This window comes from Mercenaria mercenaria, chromosome 16 (genome assembly GCF_021730395.1).
Source record: "Mercenaria mercenaria strain notata chromosome 16, MADL_Memer_1, whole genome shotgun sequence".
In the NCBI taxonomy this organism is placed as follows: Eukaryota; Metazoa; Mollusca; class Bivalvia; order Venerida; family Veneridae; genus Mercenaria; species Mercenaria mercenaria.
The window spans coordinates 60132606-60157895 of record NC_069376.1 but is presented as its reverse complement, the minus strand read 5'-3'; the positions used below and the strand labels follow the sequence as shown (position 1 = coordinate 60157895).

At 35.5% G+C, this 25290-nt stretch overlaps 2 protein-coding genes across 5 annotated transcripts in view; one reads left to right on the top strand and one right to left on the bottom strand.

The window, feature by feature from the left end:
• Positions 1-1659: 1659 nt before the first annotated feature.
• LOC128549747 (uncharacterized) lies at positions 1660-2730 on the bottom strand. Its single transcript, XM_053527212.1, has 2 exons — positions 2596-2730; positions 1660-1970 (listed from the first exon to the last, which is right to left on the bottom strand). Exons 1-2 carry the CDS (start codon positions 2704-2706, stop codon positions 1695-1697), a joined length of 387 nt encoding a protein of 128 aa, XP_053383187.1. The 5' UTR covers positions 2707-2730; the 3' UTR covers positions 1660-1694.
• A 2004-nt stretch (positions 2731-4734) lies between these two features.
• The window catches only part of LOC123539694 (uncharacterized), a 46401-nt gene continuing 25845 nt past the window's right edge, over positions 4735-25290 (top strand). For 2 of the 4 annotated variants that reach the window (XM_053527206.1, XM_053527205.1), the window contains exons 1-13: positions 4735-4865; positions 6509-6630; positions 7291-7363; positions 8201-8347; positions 8973-9136; positions 9698-9808; positions 10624-10734; positions 11583-11724; positions 12393-12535; positions 12947-13116; positions 14662-14793; positions 16463-16612; positions 18510-18530. In XM_053527206.1, the coding sequence (XP_053383181.1) occupies positions 6544-6630; positions 7291-7363; positions 8201-8347; positions 8973-9136; positions 9698-9808; positions 10624-10734; positions 11583-11724; positions 12393-12535; positions 12947-13116; positions 14662-14793; positions 16463-16612; positions 18510-18530 (1451 nt within the window). In that variant the 5' untranslated portion in view covers positions 4735-4865; positions 6509-6543. The remainder of the gene's footprint in view (positions 4866-6508; positions 6631-7290; positions 7364-8200; positions 8348-8972; positions 9137-9697; positions 9809-10623; positions 10735-11582; positions 11725-12392; positions 12536-12946; positions 13117-14661; positions 14794-16462; positions 16613-18509; positions 18531-25290) is intronic. The other 2 variants (XM_045324420.2, XM_045324419.2) reach the window with 1 other exon arrangement.

Below are 25290 nucleotides of genomic sequence, written 5' to 3'. Positions count from 1 at the left end.
CCAACTTCTTGTCAAGATTTAGTAGTGATTACCTCCCCTAGCAGTCACTTTACTGTCTGGGGATAACCTGATAACTAAGCATCGAATCATATCTTTGATGATGTTGATGTATTGAAACAGTATGCACCAAGTTTTGATCTTCTTTCACAGAATTATGCATTCCTGTAATGACGACTATTTCAGCTTACTTGATTTGTACTAAGTTAAACGACATATATGTTTTTGTTATGTTTTGCTGTGTGCTAATGGTTGACAATACAGACCATGATTTACAAGAAACTGGATTAAAATACTAGATAAAAAAATGTTTGTTTATATTTGTTTTATGATAAAGACATGTATGCAGTAGGGTTGTGCTTTTAGATTGAATAATGAAGTCAAAGTTCAAGACCATGGTAACCTTGAAACTGAAAACAGTTTCTGATGAATGGATTAGAAGTCCTAGAATGATTGACAGTAGATGTCCCCCTATTGTTTTTTGGGATGAATATGTCAAGGTCAGAATGATCTTTTTTCGGGGGAAACGGTGTATCAATAACTGGAGAAGTCTTGGACCAGCTGATGTGATGTCAAACTTTAGAGGATTGTTAACTCGGTCTAGTATGGTTAATAGGTATCGTCCTAACTTCACAGAATGATTGCTTGATATCAGCAGATAACCACCAAATTGACAAATTTCAAGGTCACAGGTCACTTCTGTCTGAAATGTATGCCACAGGCCACCTTTGAAGACATATGAGTTGTAGAGAAATTGCCGAAAGTTATGGGTTTATTAGCTTCATGGTTTGTGATAGGATATGTCTTGTCAATTAAATCGATATGGGGTGAGCTTATCCTGGAACTCCGTGATGGCGTTTATCCAGCATCTAGTCACTTGCATACGGGGGGGCAGTGATCAAGTGGTTAAGGTGTCTGCCGCTCAACCTGGGCAAAGAAGTATAAATATTTATTTTAATAGCTCTTTGACCTGGGGTACACATTGGGGTCAAGACCACATATTCTCGTATGACACCAGTAATGGTTCGTTTAGTTTATACTTATTTATTTTAGCTTGACTGATTAAAGCTTTAATTTTATTTGAACAGCTCTAGAGTCAGCTTCCTGGAAAAACCAGTACTGGTGTCGTATGAGAAGTCGTCTTCATGGTTCATCCAGGAAGCAGACTTGAGGGTGGTTCCAACTTTCGTCACAATCGAGCTTAAATAAATTAGTTTAAACTAAACTAAAACTTAACTAACATAGCATGTGATGAATTTATCTTGTCACCTTCCATAGATTTCATTATTTACGGAATTTATCAAATTTTGGATATTGCTAACTGCTACAAAATCCAAATAAGACCATTTGTCTTTAATGTTACTTTACCTTGTGAATACAAGGCCTACTTGCATTTTTTACCAAAGCGCAGTCTTTAATATTACAACGATCTCTACATATTAACTCTTGTCCTGCTAAATTTCTATAATGAACTTGTCCATCTTTCAATTTGGATAGTACCATTAAATGTTAAAAGGAGTGCTTACCAAAAAGATACTGAATGGCGAACAGTGGAGATCATGATCAGACTGATCTGTGATCAGGATCTACACTGGTCGCAAAGGCAGAATCAATCGTGTCCAGCATAAGGGTTAAAGGAAATTGTCTACACAAAAGTGTTTTTTTTTTCTTTTTAATGATTGTCCAGTTCACAACCTTCATTTTCCAAAAATAGTGAGACCTTCGTCTGTAGTTGTTTCGCCTTCTTTGCGGCACACGCCTTTACTTGTGTGCAAGAGCGCAAATAAACCAGTATGTTCCACACACGTAAGGCCCGGTGCGCAGTCGCAGCTTGCGCTGATCAGTGAACCATGACAGGATTCACCCTCAAGGCTGTACCTTTGGCATGACTGGAACAGACCGAGGATATCGGGGACGGGCCTCCCACAACACTGGTCATGTGGACAGTCGGCATTTGAGGTACAGCTGGTAGCCTGAAATATTATTACATGTAGTAAGTGGACGGGCGATAGCGGCTTTGAAGTCGCTATAGTTCGAATCAATTGCTCGTCGTCGAACGGGTTCGAAACTATTTCGTGGTGTAATATTTCTTCGTCCGACTAGTGAAAGGCCAACGGTTCTTCAAAGTAGGCGTCTGTTCGTGCCTGAAATAATGTGCGAAGGGACATACGTGCCAAACACAATGTGGTCTTCCTCTACGATTGAAGTAGAAAAAAAAATCGCCATAATAATGAGTATTGTATCAGTGAATCTTAAATTGTTTAGATATTTTTTTCCTGTCCCTAGCAAGCGGAAACATGATACTTGAGCGCTTGCGTGCAATTTAAGAACCAACAAATACACGCGACGCAGATGCCTAATAAAGAAAAAAATATGTATTATATATGTATTTGGATAAATAGGTTGATATACATAATGTACTTCTTTTCGATTTGAAGTTGTACGTGAATTTGCAGCGCATATGCCTAGACTGGTGAACTTCTACTTGAAACGATCTTTAATTAGCATGATTTAACTTTGTTCTTGTAACATGAAACGTGTCCTTATCAAAAATTCTTTTAGAACAGGATAAAAGATGGAAAGTACTAAATTATTTACCTCGGAAATTGTTACAGCGGCGGCAAGGAACACAAAGATTGAGCTGAAAAACACACTCATGGCTGACATTTTCTTGTTGTCACAAATGAGATAAGGCGCACATAAATACATCCTTATTATCAGTAAAAGAAACCGTGTTCTATTTTGCCAATGACCTTAGTACAGTAAAAGTAACAAGTTCATATAGATCTTTAGGCTGATTAAGACAATAAAATATGATTAGCATCATGTGCATAAAATTTCATGCTGACAATGAACATATTTTGGAACTGCGTGCACGTGAATCCTTATTTTGTTCATTGATCGATTCAATCCTACAGTTCCGCACATTATTGCAAGGCTCTTTGTTAATTCGAATTTTTGACTTGGCATCTTACGTGCTTATCCGCAAAATTCGAACGTCCGTGCGTCTGTCAAAGGCAAAACTGTACTGGATTAGTTTCAGTCCTAAACACTTGAGCTTGAAGTCATTGTATTGCCTCCTGGATAGTAATGTAAAGGGGATACATCCACCTACAAATCTATATACGGTACCAAACATATAAGGACTTGAGTATACTAATACGTATCAATGCATGACCTCCCTTTACTTGTAGAACTTCTACATGTATATTTCTACATTTACATAATTATTATGTTCTTATGATATAGAGACTCGAAGAAGGTCGAAAATCTTCCAGATATGGTCAAAATAGTAAAATGTTTTAAGTGCTGTTACCTCTCCTCGAAATCTAGCCACCAAGATACCCGATCTTGGTCTCAACTGGTAGCTAACACCAAAATACATGTTCATGAATATAGGTCGAAAATCTTCCAGATATGGTCAAAATAGTGAAATGTTTTAAGTGCTATGACCTCTCCTCGAAATCTAGCCACCAAGATACCGGATCTTGGTCTCAACTGGTAGCTAACACCAAACTACATGTTCATGTAGGTCGAAAATCTTCCAGATATGGTCAAAATAGTGAAATGTTTTGAGTGCTCTGACCTCTCCTCGAAATCTAGCCACCAAGATTCCCGATCTTGGTCTCAACTGGTAGCTAACACCAAACTACATGTTCATGTAGGTCGAAAATCTTCCAGATATGGTCAAAATAGTGAAATGTTTTAAGTGCTCTGAACTCTCCTCGAAATCTATAGCCACCAAGATACCGGATCTTGGTCTCAACTGGTAGCTAACACCAAACTACATGTTCATGTAGGTCGAAAATCTTCCAGATATGGTCAAAATAGTGAAATGTTTTAAGTGCTCTGAACTCTCCTCGAAATCTATAGCCACCAAGATACCGGATCTTGGTCTCAACTGGTAGCTAACACCAAACAACATGTTCATGTAGGTCGAAAATCTTCCAGATATGGTCAAAATAGTAAATTGTTTTAAGTGCTCTGAACTCTCCTCGAAATCTATAGCCACCATGATACTGGGTCTTGGTCTCAACTGATAGCTAACACCAAACTACATGTTCATGTAGGGCGAAAATCTTCCAGATATGATCAAAATAGTGAAATGTTTTAAGTGCTCTGAACTCTCCTCGAAATCTAGCCACCAAGATACCGGATCTTGGTCTCAACTGGTAGCTAACACCAAACTACATGTTCATGTAGGTCGAAAATCTTCCAGATATAGTCAAAATAGTGAAATGTTTTAAGTGCTCTGACCTCTCCTGGAAATCTAGCCACCAAGATACCGGATCTTGGTCTCAACTGGTAGCTAACACCAAAATACGTGTTCATGTAGAGTAGACTACGCATATTGTCTTTCCACATGGGCTGGAACTGGGTCGGAAACCTTCCAGACTTAGATAAGCGAGCACTGTCGGGTTACTTATAAAATATTTTATAGTTGCCATCAGCAACATTCAAAAGTTATCACGTTGTCCCAAAATTATTTGGACTAGCCTACACCTGATACTAAAGTTCCGCTGTAAAGTTACTTATGACAGTTAACTTATGTGAAGTTGTGTCTTGATTTAGTGTAAAGGATGTAGACCTTAAGAACATAATAGCTGAATGCATACTTCCTATGTCAAAAGTACAGTACAAACATATGGTTAAAATTCAAAATTTGTGTACACTTGTGTCTCAAGTTTATAACTTTAATTTTGTAACAGCTGTCCTGATATTTACACATGTATGTTTACTACATTTTACTGTGTGAACAGTCGAAATAGCAGCCGGGCCTCATTCCAATAGCAGCGAGAGTAGTGTCCCTTTGACTTTACGTCAGGTATCCGGAGAGTTGTTTACAAATGGCCGACAATTGACACCAGGTGAGATTATTTTGTTTTATGTTCATTATAAGCATTCACAGATAAAGCAGGCAACTTTTGATACGATCTTTCCTTATCAATATACAGTATATTTTAAACGTAGATGTTCTCTTTATAGTGATGTGTTTATTTTGAAATTATTGTGTACCTATCCAATTAATACTTATTAATTTAATTAAATATTATCAGTTTAACAAGTTTTGAAAGTACTTCAGCTGAATAGTAGAAGTTTCATCACAGACTTTTTTCCGTCTTAGCAAAATATATATAGTATACAGTATATTATATATTTTTGATAAATAATACATTGAAATTTCACCTGGGTTTTGAAATTAGATAACCTGAATAGAATATTATACTGAATGTGGCAGTTTGCCAGATAATTACCTTTGGATAATAGCACAAGGGTATATTGGTATTATAAATATTGAAGCATTAAAGTACACTGTATGAAAATATTGAGAAAAGACATTTTTGATAGGAAATTTAAATTTAATTCACTAATTAAAATTTATATGTTTGAAATTTTTACAGCACATTGCATACATAATTTTAAATTGTTCAGAAATGAAGTTCATAAATTTCACAAAATTAGTTACTGCACAGATAAAATGCAACAGTTCTGAATTTTACAGGAAATGAAATATAAAAATAAAAAATATACTGTATTTAAGCAAATACTTGTGCTAAAATAGAAATATTATATTTGTGTGATAGAAATAAGTACTGCAGACAAACACTACTACTGGTACTGATGATAAACCCGGACAGATGATAAAGTCGAACACCTTGGAAATATTCGACTGCAATCGGTTATTTATAAAATTGAACACACCATCTAATAGTTTCTACTTACAACACCAACTGGTGTAAACAAAAACAAAATTGGTAAATATTCTGTATAAATAAATGACTTTGTAAAATTTGTATAAAAAATATTTATCCAAAATTACTGGGGAAAAGGGTGTTTTTTTGCGCATGCTCACTGTCGAAACATGAAGGCCTGACATTTGTTAACTTTTCATTACTTGATCAGGAATGACTGTTGCAGCTTTTTTGGGAAAGTTTCAATATAATAATACCAAGGAAATTTTGTAAATGACAAAGGGTTCGAATTTATCATCAGTCAACGTTCATAAAGTCCCCTTTTTACATACCCCTTTCAGGCCCTCAATTCGTGTGAGTTTGCTTAATAAATATAAATTTGAATTATGCAAAGTTTTCAGCAAAGGTTAAGCTTTATTTTGATACCGACCATTGATTTCAATTTGCAGAAATAAAAAAGTTACAGGTAAAAAACCTCATTTTCTGTTCGGGTTTATCATCAGTACCAGTAACCATAGTATCATTTTTGATAGCTATAAATACATAGAAAAATTCAACACTAAATAACAATAACTTAAGCAATAGCACAGTTTTAAAATAACAGACTTAACTTTAAGTAATTATTTAAGTTTTTTTCGTGAAATTGCAGATGGGGCCTGAACCAATTGGCCGCAGGTCCCTTACAATCACATTTCAGTCACATTATTAAGCATACAGTATGTTTGTCAAAAGCTATATATACCGTAGCTTAATTGTAATGTTGTAATGTTGTAGATAAATATTGATTTGATATAATATGAAAAAGTCTTCTTTCATAGGTCCAGAGTGTGAACAAAGAAAGAAAACAGTAACCATGGCAACAGGTGGGACTGGAAGAGAGAGGATGGGACCAGAGGGGGACTCTGGGGAGGACAGTGACAATAAGAATACAGTTACCACGGTGAATAATCTATCCAACACTTTTATAGAAATATGTCTGACAAAACTTTTCTTAAAACTACAGCATCTGTTAGTTTTTTCAAAAATACATAGTCATTTAATGCAGTTGTTACAAAATGTAGAGAAATGGTGCCTAAAACTTTTACAATTATATTTACATTTATTACATACTATTTTTAGTGTTAACCTCATACAGAAGTTGAAAATTTGAAAATGTATCTATGTAATCAACCATTGAACAACCATTACTTTTATTTAAGTCGGTCAATTAATGAACAGTTACTGTATAATGACTGAATAAAGTGCGGGTGTTTCCTTATCAGTAGTGTAATAAGCATAGTTTTCTATAATGAACATGGAGACAGTTATTTCGTCATCAGCATATTGTTAATGAATACAGGTAGATGGAATTATTTTGCAAATTAATACAGCCTTATAATTGCCTTAAAAGTACGGATGTGCAAAAAAAAGTAGAAACAATTAGACATTTAAAGTTCAGTTCAGATCATCATAACATGTATTGTAAAAAATGAATAACTATTGCCTTTTCAAAAGAACAAATGGTAGAAAGGGGATTTGAAGTCTCAATTTAACTACATGGTTGAATGTTTTAATAAACAATATAATTATAGTAAACGTGTTTTTTATTATGTATTTTTAGTCAGTAAAAACTGAAACAACTACACAAGAAGTCACTGTAACAGAACATGTGGAGGATGAGGAGTTTAGATATGGTAATTATAACTCATCTTTATATTATGGTATTGTGTATTTTCCATTAACCTTAAACATGCTAAATTTCTATAATGGACTGGTCCATCATTCAATTTGGGCTGTACAATTTATCATTTGAAAGGTTGTTTACTGAAAATTTACTGACTGAATAGCGAACAGTGCAGACCATGATCAGACTGCACGGATGTGCAGGCTGATCTTGGTCTGCACTGGTCGCAAAAGCAGAATCACTTGCCGCCAGCAGGCTAGGGGTTAAGGAACAGTGTTGTTTTCTTAACATTTGAAATGATTTCATGTTGTGTATTTGTGCTGCAATGAATCTCTAAAGAAGAATATGGTGTTTGAGAGAAGCTGTTGATGCAATGTTGATTTTAATGTTATGTTAATTGCCATGCTTGTGATCCAGAGCTGTGATGTTTAATATTGTTGTGAATCATATGAACATACACAGAATTTGTACCCCATGCAAAATATATCTTATCTTAGGGCAGAGGGAACCATATGTAAGGAAGTAGATCAACCACTAGCTGACCATTCTTAGTCTTTCAAATTATTCACTTAATGTATAACCGTAGAAGAATCAACTTCAGCATGAATTTAACAATTATATTTTGTGCAACTTTCTTTATAAGTGTTTCAGTGCTGTGCCTTTTTCAAGATATATTTGTAAAACAAAATTTACCTAACATTGACAGTTACTAAGTCAATAAGATATTTTTGAAATGTAAAGACACAGAACAAATAGGTAAGTAATATTGGTTCCAAGATACTCCCATTCCCTGTAGAAAATATGTAAAAGATATTTTTCACTGGCATGTGTATTTTTCTTCTTTTAGAGCCTCCAAAGTTTGAGAACTCATTACCAGACTTGTATCGTCTGTTGGAGACAATGGAGAAGGAGGACGGAGACCTTAGCAACAAGAAACAACCACCATCACTGTTCTCCAGGCCAGAACATGTCGACAAATATCAGAAAATTACAAGTATGTCAAATTTAGTTTACAGGTTGTTTAATGATCTATAATTCTTGAAAATTCATAGATATGAGAAAGAAAAGGAAGTGGAGTTTAAAAAAGTCAAAGCTTATTTTTATAGGAAAAGATTTTTTTTTAAGTTAGCAGCAATCTTTTCCATTATGTTTTAATTTCAGTTACCAGAAATCATATCCTCCTGATTTTTTTATGGATTTCTTTTATTTTAGGTGATTCTGCAGATACTGTACCAAACCTGAAATTTTTTTATGCTTCATTGTGTTTTACTATAAATGATATCTCCTGCTAGCAGTGGTCATTTTATAATGAAACACAAGGAGATACAGATAAGACAGTAAATGAGACTATCCAAAAACATCAGAAATTTAAATTTTGTATTTGAAAATTTACAACTATCTGAACCTCCAGTCATACTGAATGAAACTCTTGAGATGATTTGAATAATGCCTGTATTATGAAAAAGGTAAATTCTTGTGGAATATTTAGGCTTCCTGTCAATTTTATCTCTATTTGGTCAACGTTTTGTTACCTATATCATTATGTAGGGTGTTGATGACAGCACCTGTAGATTTGTTCTTACAATGTCTTGATATTTAATCAATATATCATTATTTAGAGCTAAAGCTTGAGATGGAAGAGTCTGAGATGAGCCCATACCTTGATCATTTCGAGGCCGGTGTACGTGATGACGTGTTGATGATTGGCAATGTTTCACTGGAAGATGTACAGACAGAGGAACGACAGCTTAGAGATGAACATATACAATACCTGGAGCAAGAGGTTTGTTTCTGTTACATTTATCCTCTTGTTACATTCCAACATGTGGGAAAGCCAGAAATGTTTTATTTGCAGTCAGTCTTTATTCACAGGTTAGGTTACGCTGCAGATGTTTTACTAATGATCTTCAGAGCCAGGTGGTCTGTGTCTTTTGCATAGCTTTGACTTTGCTTGTAGCAAAAGATTAGCTTTTATTTTTAATGGCCAAAACATAAAATAACCCTGTTTTTTATTGAGGCACTCTGTAACTGGGTCTTTGAAGTATCAGTAGTGTATGTGTGTGAATGTGAGATGGGGTATGGTGGGATCCCTGAAGACTGACAAAATGTGAAAAATACAAGTGGTATTTCTTACTGTTTGGTTCCTTCATCATAAGCCAGATCTTTAGCAAGATGTTTATCTCTGCAGAAGTTATAAACCTATATTGATGGAAAAGAACTATAGTTGCACTTTAAGAACAAAAACCTATTTATACTAGTACATAGAAATTAAGTATTATACCGTTTCTCAAATAAGTATCACTTAAAATCCAAATAGAATAATGACTTTTACTGTATTTTGTAGGCGAGTGAGGCAAGAAGTCGTCATCAGGAGTTACTAAGGCGTGAGGAGGATGCTAAGAAAAGGGTTGCTAAATATACACAGGATAGGAGGGAAGATCTTCAACGTAGAGAGGTAAAAAATTCTGTGGAGACATCGTTATTCGCGACAAACAAATTTTGCAGATTTTGAGGTTTAACTGGTCTATTAGAGATAAAATCTAACCTTACAGGCAAAATTCATCATTTAATTTGAAGACCACAGATTTATGTCTCAGTAAAATGACACCAATACTCAACGTTAAATAATTTTGTATAATACTTACATGTATTTAGCTTATAAGAAACTATACTTTTTAAGGATATAATTTTCTTTCCCAAGATATACATAATTAGTTATATTTTTAAATGTTTACTTCTGATTGTGCTTAGTAAGTTATACCTGTAAGTATTATTTTCAAATAATTGACACATCCAGTACTTCAGCAGATATGCTGTGAATTCATGAACATTTGTAGGGAACTAAATTTTGAGGATTCCCTAGTTGCATCAAACCACAAAATAAATTCTAGCAATCAAATAAAATTCTCATTTGTTTTGTGTAAAGTTAGGAATTTGAAACCCAGATTTTATGGTATGAAATAGTCGTTTTGGATGAAAGCAGGAATTTTATGCCAGTTAAGTTGAATGTGTTCATAGGATCATTTGGGTGTTTTGTCTAGTTACATCAGTACAGTTTTGGCTGTGAATGACAGTCTTAATAAACAGACATATTTTTATCGTGTTATTATAGGAGATGTTACGTCAGAGAGGGAAGTTTTGATGGAGAATTTTATTCCAATGAAATTTATTGAGTTCACAGTATTGTATGGGAGTTTTGTCTAAATACATCAGTACAATGTTGGCTGTGAATGACATTGCTATAAACATACCTTTATCATGTTATTTTAGGAGATGTTACGTCAGAGAGAGAAGTTGTTGATGGAGAGGTTACACCAGTCGTTTCGACGTGCAGAAAGCCAGCTGATCAGTGTACTGGAACGTAGGAAAGGAGAAGTCAAGGTAATACATGGTCTCTATTTGTATCACTGTCATAACACACTATGCAAGTGTGTTGAAACATACTTGCATGTGACACAGATATTTCATGTTTGATATATATGTATTAATTAATAGCGACTTTCTCAGTCCAACTGCATAATAAGTTTTATACTTCTAGTGACACATATGCTCTAAATATATGTATATGAACCTTGAGTTATTCAGTGATCTTTATTAGACATCCTGTTTCGACTTTCATGTATATCCTTAGGGTTTTTATATTCTCTTTAACTTATTTAGATCACAAATCTTATGTTTAAGAAGTATACATTTGTGTATAGAAACTAACAGCGATTTATATCAACAAAAATTTCATTTGAATAAACATGATAATAACTGTCAGTTTTTCATCTTTGTTTCTTTCAAAGTAATTAGGCAATTTTTATCTTTGTTTCTTTCAAAGTAATGAGGCAATTTTTACCTTTTTAGCTTGACTATTCGAAGAATAGGGGAGCTATCCTACTTGCCCTGGCGTGAGCGTTAGCGTTAGCGTGAGCGTCACACAAATGTTAAAGTTTGCATACCACCCCAAATATTTTCAAAGTCCATTGAGATATTGCTTTCATATTTTGCATACTTGTTAACCATCATGACCCCAGTCTGTAAAAAGGAGGAGGCAACTCTATCAAGCATTTTGACTGCATTATGGCCCCTTTTCGACTTAGAATATGCTTATTGTAATGTAAAGGTTTTACTCATTGCTTATATTATACTATCAAGCACTGAGAATAGTCGAGCACGCTGTCCACTGACAGCTCTTGTTTTCTTTCAAAATAATGAGGCAATTTTTACCTTTTTTTTCATTTCAGACATTCTTTGGTGACTTGATGATGACAGAGGTACAGTACGGTGGTACCCGAGGTCGCAGATGGAAGGTAGACTGGAACTTGACACCCCAGCCTGTACAGGTCAAGCTGAAATGTTTACGTGGGGTCAAAGATAAACTCCCCAGTGAGTCTCTGCATTTTTCTCATGAGATTTTCACAAAAAAAGTTGTTTACTTATTCCGAATATTGCTAAAATTAATTTCTTATATACAATACATGACCATAACAAGATAAAAAAAAAATTGCATCTGGCAGTGGTGAGTAGATCTGATGATAATTTAATGTAGATTTTTAGGCAAAAATGAAACGAATTTGGTAAGTCGTTATTGTTTGTGACGAACTTTTTATGCCCCCGGCATCTACTGATGCGGGAGGCTCATAGTGATTGTCCTGTCCGTCTGTTCCTTTGTCCGTCCGTCCGTACGAGGTTAACCAAATGGGACCGTTTCGTCTAGCATCAATACCCCTTACTAGAATGACTTGATACTAATGCAGATGTAACCTTTGACCATTCCTCATCTTCAAACATCACCTGACCTCAGTTTGACCTTGACCTCGTTTTGGACTTAGGTTGCTTTGTATCAACAAGGATGCCTCCGGGGCATCAAGCGTTTATTGAACGCAGCTCCTTGTTTTTATCAGTTTCTTAATTGCGCCATTCATTGATCTAAATCCCAAAGAATAAACTAATTCCACTTTGAAATCTGCATATTCACTAGCAACTTTGGACAAAACCTCAAAATTTAGTTCCAGTGAAATTAGATATAGAAAAAAACTTTTTGCCTTTTTCAGGGGGTAGATATGTAATGATGGTATCACTGTATGATAGGCTCGGGGGTAACATTCTCCGCTGGAGTGAGATGAAGGGCCAGCACTGGGGAGCGGCTACAGCCCCTGTTCACCATGAGGGGGGCTTCCACAATGTGGAACTGAAGGTTTGTTACCAACTTGATTACAAAGTTGTAAACTGGATAGACAGATCTTTAAAATCTGTTTATCTTTTTTTGCTATCTTTTTTTTGCTATGTTTTAAAAATTCATAGATCAGCGTTTACTGAAAAATATAATGTATATGAGATGGCTTTGTTTAACATGCTTACTTGTTCATTGTTATCTGTATGTTGTTATATATATTGCCATGAACATGTACATTCTACACAGAAATAAATCTATCTATCTATTTACCCAGGTGCCCGCCCGTGATGAAATAATGCATTAAGGGGCACCTTGCCTTGGGTCTTCCTCCACCATCAAAAGCATGATCTGTAGTTGTGTCGGTGTGACATTAAATCCAACAAAAACAAAGATCTGGTGTTACTTCATGTGACATTTTTGTTCCATTTTTAGTTTGATCAGTGCATGTTTACTGTGTTACCATCAAAGGCGTCCCTGAAGCCAGGTATGGTGGTTGTGTTTGAGCTGTACCTACTGAGAGGTTCTGTTGTGTCGACAGACAAGGTTGTTGCCTGGGGTTGCGCACCTATATGTGATGCTCAGTTTGAGGTCATAGAAGGAAAGTAAGTGCTGTATGTCTCTGCTATAACTGTGTTAACCTTTACACTGCTAAGTTCCTAAAATGGACTGGCCCATCATTCAGTTTGGGCAATACCATTCATTATTCAAAGGGGTGTTGTGTTCACTGAAAATTTACTGACTGAATAGCGAATAGTGCAGACCATGATTAGCCAGCACGGATGTGCAGGCTAATCTTGGTCTGCACTGGTCGTAAAGGCAAAATAACTCGACGCCAGCAGGCTAAAGGTTAAAGGTACAGGCCTCCAGTTTAAGATTTTTTTTTTTGGAAATGGGAAAAACAGTTGTTAAATAGTGATTGTTAAAAAAATGGAATTTGGTAATTTGTAAGCAGTTTTTATATTTAAGAAAAACAGACCTTGTATAAGTTGTAAAATTTGTGGAAAATCTGCCGACACTTTATTCACACAAAAAAAAACAATATGTGTAAAATACTTTTTATATTTTTGTACAATTAAATCATATTTGTAAAACTTAAAAAATAAAAAAAAATATTGATTGATGACTTTTTGTGTTTTATCTTCTTTTCAACTTTAAAAGTGTCTGATATTACAATGAATTTCTGGAAAAGTCCTGTTAAACTGACACAACTTTACTGTTCCATCTGAAATGTTCTTAATCTGTACTAGTGTAAATTAATTTCTTGACAAATTATGATTTGAATGCTTGCAAAGAAATTAAAGATGGCAACAAGAAAATTGTTAAATCTTAAAAAACCTTGGAGTATGATTGTAAATATATTACTTTTGACATGCTGTAGTTGTCTGAAAAATGAAAATTTTACAAGTTAAATTTAGCTTTAAAGTTTTGCTAAATTTTTGCTGTTCCGTTCCTCTGTGGAGAGATGGACCCTCAGATTGAAGCTTTAAAGTTTTACTTAATTGTTGCTGTTTTCAGGTACAGAGTTCCATTTCTACGTGGAGAGATGGACCCTCAGATTGAAGCTATAAAGTTTTAGTTAATTGTTGCTGTTTTCAGGTACAGGGTTCCATTCCTACGTGGAGAGATGGACCCTCAGATTGAGGCTTTAAAGTTTTACTTGTTGTTGTTTTCAGGTACAGGGTTCCATTCCTACGTGGAGAGATGGACCCTCAGATTGAAGCTTTAAAGTTTTGCTAAATTTTTGCTGTTTTCAGGTACAGAGTTCCGTTCCTCCGTGGAGAGATGGACCCTCAGATTGAGGCTTTAAAGTTTTACTTAATTGTTGCTGTTTTCAGGTACAGGGTTCCATTCCTACGTGGAGAGATGGACCCTCAGATTAAAGCTATAAAGTTTTAGTTAATTGTTGCTGTTTTCAGGTACAGGGTTCCATTCCTACGTGGAGAGATGGACCCTCAGATTGAGGCTTTAAAGTTTTACTTGTTGTTGTTTTCAGGTACAGGGTTCTGTTCCTACGTGGAGAGATGGACCCTCAGATTGAAGCTTTAAAGTTTTACTTGTTGTTGTTTTCAGGTACAGGGTTCTGTTCCTACGTGGAGAGATGGACCCTCAGATTGAAGCTTTAAAGTTTTACTTGTTGCTGTTTTCAGGTACAGAGTTCCGTTCCTCCGTGGAGAGATGGACCCTCAGATTGAGAAACATGAGATAATTGAGCAGCTTATCTCTGGTGAACTTGACCACTGGCTGTGTAACCTTTACCTTGAAATTGTCAAGTTACCAAGGTAACTGTAACTTTTTAAATTTTTTTATGGATTTATTACTTTGAAATGTGAGAACTTCCACCACCATTAGAAGCTTACCTATATTCATCTTGGTGCAAATTAAAACCTAACAAAACAAACAAATCAAGTTATGATCCTGTCATGTCAAAACAATGCTCGAAAACTTTGTTATATGGACTTATCATCATTCTGACCTTGGAGACCGTGGTTAAATACCACTAACATTCAAATAGGGTTTATATCCAGACCAGAGGACTGATACGCTACTACAGCTTCATAAAGCTTCTGTTTTTGTTGGATGTTGGGTGCGTTATGTTGCTGTTCAGATTTCATTAAATTTGGAAATAGGTATTGCAAGCTGTATAATACAGTAAAACACCGCTCGCTCGAGGTCACAAGGGGATGAGCAAAATGCTCGAGTTATCCATCATTTCGAGCGACTCATACATTGACCAACGTATAGAGAAAATCGAAGTTTGCTTTACCAGTTGTCATCGGGACCATTTTCAGAGTAAACAGTGATGCGTTATAATAACATACTTGTGACATTTTAAAAAAAAAACAAAACATATTACAAACTTTATCTATGGTAGACGTTTCAACATGTAATTTGTAAATGGCATGTGAAGAAACAACTCAGACTTTTTTATTTTTATTTATCAACAAGTGCATATCAGAATTATCATCTCAGTTTTATGAAAAGGCTTTATTATTTTCTTAATTTGCATGCAAACAACTACTGATTAAAACACTAGGATCTTATAACTATCTTATCGATCCCGAAGAAAAGATGTTTTAAGTAATAAGTAACTAATCGAAATTTGATCAATAAAACTTTTCTTCAATAATTAATCTCTTTATAAGATGAAATATACAGACAAACAAACATCTAAGATAGATGGGGAGTAGACCACGCAATTTTCACGGTGTGTGAAAATGTTAAATTAACCGATACATTCTGACCCCCAAAGGTGTGAAAAAATTTGACACCTCTACTTGAGTTTGCCAGAAGAAACAAAAAATAAATTAATACACATTGACCAGGTGTCATGCTCGAGCGATTGAGTTATCGATGCTCTACCCATCTATGGTAATTTCACATAGAAAATAGAAGGAAATTGGCCGGGACCATATGAATTGCTCGAGCGAGCCCGGGTGCTTGAGTCATCCATGCTCGAGCGAGCGGTGTTTCACTGTAATTATGTGCTTGTAGCCAAAGTTCTATAAATTGTATATTCCAGATACAATATTACAATTCTTTGTTAATTAATCTCAACCTTAAAGGCAGAGCAGCTTGTTCAAGTAGCTATTTTGCAGGGGGAAAATGGAGCAGGGTAAAAAGAAAAAAAATATGGACTAGCATTTTCACTGGGATTTTCCTATGAGAAATACAATTTTTGCTAAAAAAGTAAATTGTCAGAGATATCCCAACTATAAAAGAAATCCCAATAGCCACCTAAACAGACCATAGAATGATATATAGTACATTTCTGGTTGTTGCAAAATTGAGAAACATATTTTAGAAAAATTCTAATACAGAATTGTTAGATCAAACAGTACTTTAATATGGATACTGAATCTACTGTACAAGATAAAATATGAGTAACATATTTAATGTGCATGCATTTTTCAACTGTTGTAGTAGTTATCAAAATTTGTGTTATTTCAGGTATTTGGCAGGTATGAAAGAATATGAGGTTGAGTTGGAATTTTCATCTGCTATGACAGCATATCCCGATAGGAGACGTACCGGAGGTGAAGAATACAGGGACGGGGAAGCCCCGATACTCGGGTCTCAGAGTGACATTAGCAGTGACATGTGAGTACATTTAATTACATGTTTTTCAGTGAATTGCTGAATGCCTTTGTCTTATATCTGGTAGTTTCAGAACTACAAACTAGGCAAAATTGGTTTAAACTGTAATGAAAAAAATACATTAATTAAACAAAATTTGTTTTACATTTAAGACAAAAATGAATGGTGTTAAAATGTTACATTCAGGATGCAATTGTTTTACCTGAAACCTTGAAGTTTAGAGACATCTTTCTTTTATTTGCTCACCTGTCACATAGTGACAAGGTGAGCTTTTGTGATCACCCTTCATCCGTCGTCAGTCTGTGCATCCGTCCGTCCATCAACAATTTCTTGTCTGCTTTTTAGTGGTTTCATTTATGATTTTTTTATGCCCCCGAAGGGAGGCATATAGTTTTTGAACCATCTGTCCGTCTGTTGGTCTGTCAGTCTGTCCGCAGTTTTCGTGTCCGGTCCATATCTTTGTCATCGATGGATGGATTTTCAAATAACTTGGCATGAATGTGTACCACAGTAAGACGACATGTCGCGCGTAAGACCCGGGTCTGTAGCTCAAAGGTCAAGGTCACACTTAGACGTTAAAGGTCATTTTTCATGATATGCATTCGTGTCCGGCCCATATCTTTGTCATCCATGGATGGATTTTCAAATAACTTGGCATGAATGTGTACCACAGTAAGACAACTTGTCGCACGCAAGACCCAGGTCCGTAGCTCAAAGGTCAAAGTCACACTTAGACGTTAAAGGTCATATTTCATGATAGTGCATTGATGGGCGTGTCCGGTCCATATCTTTGTCATTCATGCATGGATTTTAAAATTATTGGGCATGAATGTGTAACACAGTAAGACGACGTGTCCCGTGCAAGACCCAGGTCTGTAGGTCAAAGGTCCTAAACTCTAACATCGGCCATAACTATTCATTCAAAGTGCCATCGGGGGCATGTGTCATCCTATGGAGACACCTCTTGTTTTTAACCAAACTTGAACACAACTTGTATCACCATAAGATCTTGGTTCCTTTCTGGAACTGGCCAAATCCCATTATGGGTTCCAGAGTTATGGCCCCTGAAAGGGCCAAAATTAGCTGTTTTGACCTTGTCTGCACAATAGCAGCTTTATTTATGATTTGATTTTTACCAAACTTGCACACAACTTGTATCACCATAAGATCTTGGTTTCTTTCTTGAACTGGCTGGATTTCATTATGGGTAACAGAGTTATGGCCCCTGAAAGGGCCAGAATTAGCTATTTTGACCTTGTCTGCACAATAGCAGCTTTATTTATGATTTGATTTTTACCAAACTTGCACACAACTTGTATCACCATAAGATCTTGGTTTCTTTCTTGAACTGGCTGGATTTCATTATGGGTAACAGAGTTATGGCCCCTGAAAGGGCCAGAATTAGCTATTTTGACCTTGTCTGCACAATAGCAGCTTCATTTATGATTTTATTTTAACCAAACTTGCACACAATTTTTAACTTGTATCACCATAAGATCTTGGCTCCTTGTTTGAACTGGCCAGATTCTTTTATGGGTTCCAGAGTGATGGCCCCTGAAAGGGCTAGAATTAGGTATTTTGACCTTGTCTGCACAATAGCAGCTTCATTTATGATTTGAATTTAATCAAACTTGCACAAAACTTGTGTCACTATAAGATCTCGGTTCCTGTCTTGAACCGGCCAGATCCCATAATGGGTTCCAGAGTTATGGCCCCTGAAAGAGCCAAAATTAGCTAATGATATTTAATGTGTATGCCTGTGTGCTCTATGTCAAAACTTGATCATATCATTTTGAGCAATGGTACTCAGGTGAGCGATACAGGGCCATCATGGCCCTCTTGTTCTTTTGGACATTTATAAAAATTTAATGTGCTTGATTTTGATGAAATCAAATTTCAGAAAACAGCTTGAATTGGAAAGGTAATTTACTTTAAAGGAGAAAACACATTGATAGATCAACCTTTCACTACACTGACACAGGTTTCACATTAGTACCTGAACAATTTACTTTATAGTGGAAACAGAGTATTGTACAATAATTTTGATACTGTGAAGATGTTCACTCAAGTTAGAGTCCTTTTATAGTTTGAAACATTTTGTAAATTTGGTAGAAAATAGGTGTACTCCTTTTCTTTACATTGCCACAGTAGTATCGGTACCTGGAATATCATCTTTAGATCACATGTGGACATTATGATGCTTTATAACAGAAGTGTTATTTTTTTTATACTTCGAAAATATTCATTGATATAACAACTATATTAAAGTTAAGGCTGGGGTTAGAGGTTGTAATATTTAGTTTGGGAACCAGTCATAGAATACAGCCTTGCCATTGGTCAGTTTCAAATTTATACTCAGAAACATCTATTGAGGTGATGGAAATTTGAGACAGGTCCCCAAACTCATTTCAATAACACTGAACCTCTGTTTGTTACAGAAATAAGTATATACACTGCCTGGTCTGCTCGATACACAATAGCTGTCATCTCTTTCAGTGTGATAAAATAGATTTTAGTTTAGTTTCTACAATTTAATCAAGCTTAATTGTGAAGAAAGCCATAAACTTATTCAACCCACACAAAACACAGTCCAAGCTGTGAGATAATGAAACCAAAGTTTGAGAACCAGTCTAAGACTGTAACATTATCATTGGTCTGTTCCAAAATTGTGTTCATTAACAACCAATCAGATGCCTGACTTTCAAGAATGTTCTCGAAATTTAGCTTTAGAATATTAGAACCTATATCATATGAAGATATGCCGATATGACCTTAGAATGACTTGTATTTGCAATCTCATGGTTGAGAGGTGATAATCTGACAGTAAAAGTTTTTTTTGTTTGTTATAATAAACAGTCAATTTATGTTAAAGGCAACTCAGTTGTAGTAGATAGATCTTAGCTGTGAATAACTGGTAGACCTACCAGATATATAAACCTGTGTCTGGTTTTGTTTACATTATACATTTATTTGACACATGTAAGATTTCATTAATCTAGAGCAACTTTGGAGACAATATAGATCAGCTTTGGAGAAATTAACTGATTCCAGTTCATGATAATGGGTTTGGTAGCTGCCAGTTTACACTTAGAAAATTTAAATTCGGGTCTGTTTTATAAGCTTATTCTGTGTTACTACTTCATATTTGTTACTAATGTTCAACAAAGGATTACCATGGAACAATCACACTGCCTTAAATGGAGATGTTACAAATATAGTAAAACACCAATTGCAAAAAGCACCAAGTCACAAGGGGATGAGCAAAATCTTCAAGTTATCATGAGTTCTGAACATAGAAAATATAAGGAAATTAACAAGAACCCTTACAGAAGCAAGCCTCTGTGGCGTACATGCTGCGTATTTGCTGTGTATATGCCGCGAACACAGTAGTACGCCAGAGGAGTAAATTTTACATACACCGCATGCTGCGTACATGCCGCGTACTATTTCGACGAGTACACAGCATGTACGCATGAGGTCACTAGTACACTTCAAGTACGCAGCACAGACTCTGAAAATTTAAGGAGTACACTGCATGTACGCAGGAGGGACTTGTACAAGAAAATAGTACACTGCATGTACACCGCAGATACTTTGAAATTTGTGCAGTACACTTCATATACGCGGGAAAGACTTGTACAATTTCTTTTGGCATTTATACTTTGTCTTTTTTTATAAGTTAAAGTCTGAAGTAAACTTCATATACGCGGGAGGGACTTGTTAATTTTCTTTTGGTGTTTATACTTTGAATTTTTTTAGGTAAAAGTCTGAAGTACACTTCATGCAGGAAGGATTTGTACATTTTTTTTTCTTGGAAGCAAGAACTTGATTTCCGAGTAACTTTTATCTTAATAGTATAGAGTAGTTCAGATTACCGGTATTCTGAACAATGAAAATTTGCCAAACTATTGTTCATTTGTGAAGCTTACATCTTGGTGATTTCTGAGCTGCACCTTGCATGCAGTGTAAAAATATATTCTTTTTCATTTTGAATTAATCCTGGAGCTTTCTAACTTGGATAATCAGGGTGCATGTACCACGTGACTTTTTCGCTAATCTGGGGTGCCAAAAACATGGCGGATACCTCGGTAAAAGTGACATTTTCTTAAATATCTTTTCACCAACCTGTTCAAATAAAAGGAAACCTAGATGAGTGCCGTCTCATATGAAAATCCAAAACTCGGCTACAAGTTTTTTGTTTCTAAGTCCGTTCGTTTTCTCTAAAAGTGCAACCGCGCAACTGAAGTGAACAAATTTGATGATGTTAAGACGGGGGACATTTTCGCAAATTCAGTTGATGAATCCTTTAAAAGGCCGTAAAAGACTACTTTGGGACACGGATATTTGTACGAGTATTGTCTTGACATATACACTTTAAGAAATTACAAATTAAGAGCCTTCAGTAGCTTCCGAGGCCGGATTTATCAAATTGCTAAGCAGGGGTCCATTTTTCTTGATGCTAAGACGGGGGCGTAATTCAATGATTTGGTAATGGAAGTCTTTCGTATTTCATTAACCCGCTTTATTTAAGTTTTTCCATGTTTATACTGCTTACTATAAGAAAAATCCCGTTGTATGTATGTTAAAATTCAAATGGTCATGACAAATGAAAGCTTTTTACCGACTGTGAACTGTGAAATTTTACCTAAGGTGAAATACTCAATTTGACTGATTTAATGAAAAAATCACCAACTTTCACTCTATGGTGTCGGCCCGGTACAATTTCTCCTTTGCTGTATAGTAAAGCAAGCACTTTTTGACATGGATTCAAAGGCGAATTTCACAACAAGTTTACAGGATTGAGAGCTCTGTATATCTGAAGATTAATAATGTCCTTGTCAATAAATCACACTATCATCAAAAATGAACTTCTTTGCTACATATCAAAGTATTCAGTCACTCTTTATGATTTCCAACCCACATCTGTCATGGCGCCAGTCTGGAACAGTTTTTAATCCTTCCGCAAAGAAATGTAGTCCTGAAAAATACAGGGACAAAACAACTGTTAAAGACATAGGAAATGACACAAAATGTTAAACAAGTCAAAGTAGAGATGGCTTCAAATCGGGAACTTCAAATTTCAAAGAATTAACTGCTTCCTAGGATACAACGACTCGGAAGTACTTCAATACCTGGGTGACACCCTATCTTAATAGTTTTATTACATTTCCAGGTAGGCTTTGGAAAAATAGTAAGTCTGTTTTTATCGCATTGGTTTTGTCTTCATTGTTTAAGTTAGTTTGCTTCTTTGGTTTAACTTTCGATAACTCTAGCTGAAACAGGTCTCTAATTATTAAAATGTTAACCGTTCTTACTTTTGCTTTGCTTCTTAAGGCAACCACTGAAAATGGTTGAGAATCTGCACAGCAATGTTAATCTCAATTTTTCTTCTTTTTAGATCATAATTGTGTGCTGTTTTTATCGCTTTTGTTGGAATATATATCTGAACTGCAGTTTGAAATAAATCATCATACTTTCAAAGCCTTAAGAATGTTATTTAGATACATGTATTGAATTATCAATCTTATGTGCTGGTAATTTCTTCACATGTGTTGTGAAATCAAAGTAAATGTTCGAAGGTTAAAGTTTAAAGAACTTTTTTTTAAACCATTGAATTACAACAAAAGAAAACATAATTCAGGGCCAATATTTATCATAAAACACATTACAGGTTAAATAGACGCAGTGATCATTTTGATACTTAATCATACTATAAAGAGGTCGACCGCCTCAATTGTCGAGTTGTAAGATCTCTTTCACAGACGACCATGATTCGAAGCCCGAAACCGACTATGTCTCTTATGAAAGAAAGTGGACATTTCTTTTAAGAAGATTTGAATATGGTGCCGGTTTTTTCCCAGGAACAATGGTTCGATAAACTGATCACAATACAACTGGCGTTTTTCATAAAATGAAAAATAAATAAAGACAAATAAGTTGTGAGTAAGGTAAAATTATTTATAAATGCATGCAAAAACGTTGACACTATCAAGTTTCTCAGTACGTTGTTGCAAAAACAAATGACACAGAAAAAGAATTAAACCTACATGTATATTAATCGATCTACAAAAAAGATGAGAATCGGTTTCGAGCGTATACATCGCAGGCCAGTACTTCATTCGAACGACTTTGGACATTTTACAGGCTCAGTAAAATGATATTCTGTGGACTGTATAGGCTATTCGATACAACAAAATGAGAAGTTGGACACCAAAGGATACTGTGTGGGAATGATTAAGGGTCATTGAAACACAGGACCAAAATATCCACCCTTTACGGTCTCCTGCAAACCACCGCATATCAGCTGTGAAAGATGTAAAGTAATCCACATTATAGTCAAAACAATTTCTAGAAGTAAAACGGAGATGGTCAAAATGTGCAGTGCTTAATATATGCCAATGTAAGGTCGTAATATACTAGTAATAATATTATTAGTCTCACCGGGAAAGACCGATTGCCGCAATTATAAGGTTCATGCTTTCTGTCGCCTCTTTCTGGAAATAAAGCCACGCAGAAGGCTTTTTCTGGAATTATATGCCTTTCCACATTGATAATAATATTTCATATTTTTTAAACCAAAATGGACATTCCGAACAAAATGTCTTAAAGTAAGATATCTGGAAATAACATATACATTTTATGACCAACGAAACCAGTACAATTTCCGATTTCTTTTGACATCTGTTACTGACGCTAATGTCAGATGCGCAAATGTATTTCATTCAGCCGAAAAAAGAATTCAAAGTTAACGCGACTGAAATAGAATTAAATATAAACTGTTGCTTTTTCAAAAACTTAACAGTATTTGTTACAAAGGTTACAAAGAATGATCTAGACATGACATTTTAGTCGACCTAGAAATGTAGCACATAAAGTGAAAGTTGGTGCATTTTCAATAAATTCAGTCAAATTAAGTACTAAGTAGTTCACCTTTAATAGGTAAAATTTCACAGTTTACACTCGGCGAAAAGCTTTCATATGTCATAACCATTTGAATTTTACTACACATATAACGAAATTTTTCTTACAGTAAGCAGTATAAACATGGAGAAAACTTAAATGAAGTAGGTTAATGAAATACAAAAGACTTTCAATAACAAATCTTTAAATCAAGCCCCCGTCTTAGCATCAAGAAAAACGGACCCCTGCTTAGCAATTTGATAAATCGGCCTCGGAAGCTACCGAAGGCTTTTAATTTGTAATTTCTTAAAGTGTATATGTCAAGACAATACTCGTACAAATATCCGTGTCGCAAATTAGTCTTTTACGGCCTCTTAAAGGGTTTATCTATTGAATTTGCCAAAATGTCCCCCGTCTTAACATCATCAAATTTGTTCACTTCAGTTGCGCGGTTGCACTTTTAGAGAAAACGAACGGACTTTGAGACAGAAAACTTGTAGCCGAGTGTCGGATTTTCATATGAGACGGCACTCATCTATGTTTCCTTTCATTTGAACAGGTTGGTGAAAAGATATTTAAGAAAATGTTACCTTTATCGAGGAATCCGCCATGTTTTTGGCACCCCAGATTAGCGAAGAAGTCACGTGGTACATGCACCCTGATAATTGAAAAGCCTTATTTGAACTTCGCTGCATTACATTTTGTAATACATGAAATAATTACCAAGATAATGCCTCAACAGCGCCCGAATGAGAAGAATTAATAGCTCTCACTGTTATTTTAATACTCTTTAGCAAAACACCATTCTATCATGTTTTATAAAGGCTTTAATGCTCATTATGTTAACTCATTAAGGCCTCACCAAATTAAAAAGTTGTTCATCGGATTTGCCGCTCGTATATTTTCATAACGTTTTTGGCTAATTGCGCTCGCCCCATTGGAAAAAATCAATCCAAAATTTTTTGGTGCGCTACTTTTTACGGATGTAAAAGTGTATAAATGCTTATATAATTCCAGTCCTAGATTGTTCTCAGATGGATTTTAATCAAAATAAATACATACTACGCACACATCGTCTATAATAAATCACAACACTATATTTAGTTGCATTAAAGTTGTTTCCCCTTGATGCAGTTACGCCATTTTCTTCAAATGTTTACCAAATTACATGGTACAAAAATTGATTTATTTCATTGAAAAGTGGATGAAGAAAAGCATACTAATTTATTTGATAACATCAATCTACATTATTTTGGTAAGGGTAAATACTTATTGATGCATGTCACTTATCTTTTTTTGGTTTTTTTCTGTCCAAATGATCAGCATTTGCATACGAAAGTTGGTGGGGTAAGGAATTTACATTATCACAGCAGTTTCGCCACAAGAGTACACAGCATGTATGCAGCAGGAGTACACAGCATGTACGCCGCAGGACTCTGGCCAGGAGTACACCACATGTACGCCGCAGGAGTACACAGCATTTACGCCGCAGGAGTACACAGCATGTACGCCGCAAGAGTACACAGCATGTACGCCGCAGGGGTAGTACACCGCAGGCTCATTTGCATGTGAAAAGTGTATGTGCCGCGTACATGCTGTGTACTATTTCTCGCATACTAAATTCCTCCAGCGTACATCCTGTGTACTATGTAGTCCACAGCATGTACGCAGCAAGTAGTACGCGGCAGAGCTCATTTGCATGTCAGAAGTGTACTACAAACGTACTATCGGTGTATGTGCGGTGTATATCCTGCGTACTATTTAAAGCCCTTGATTTTAGT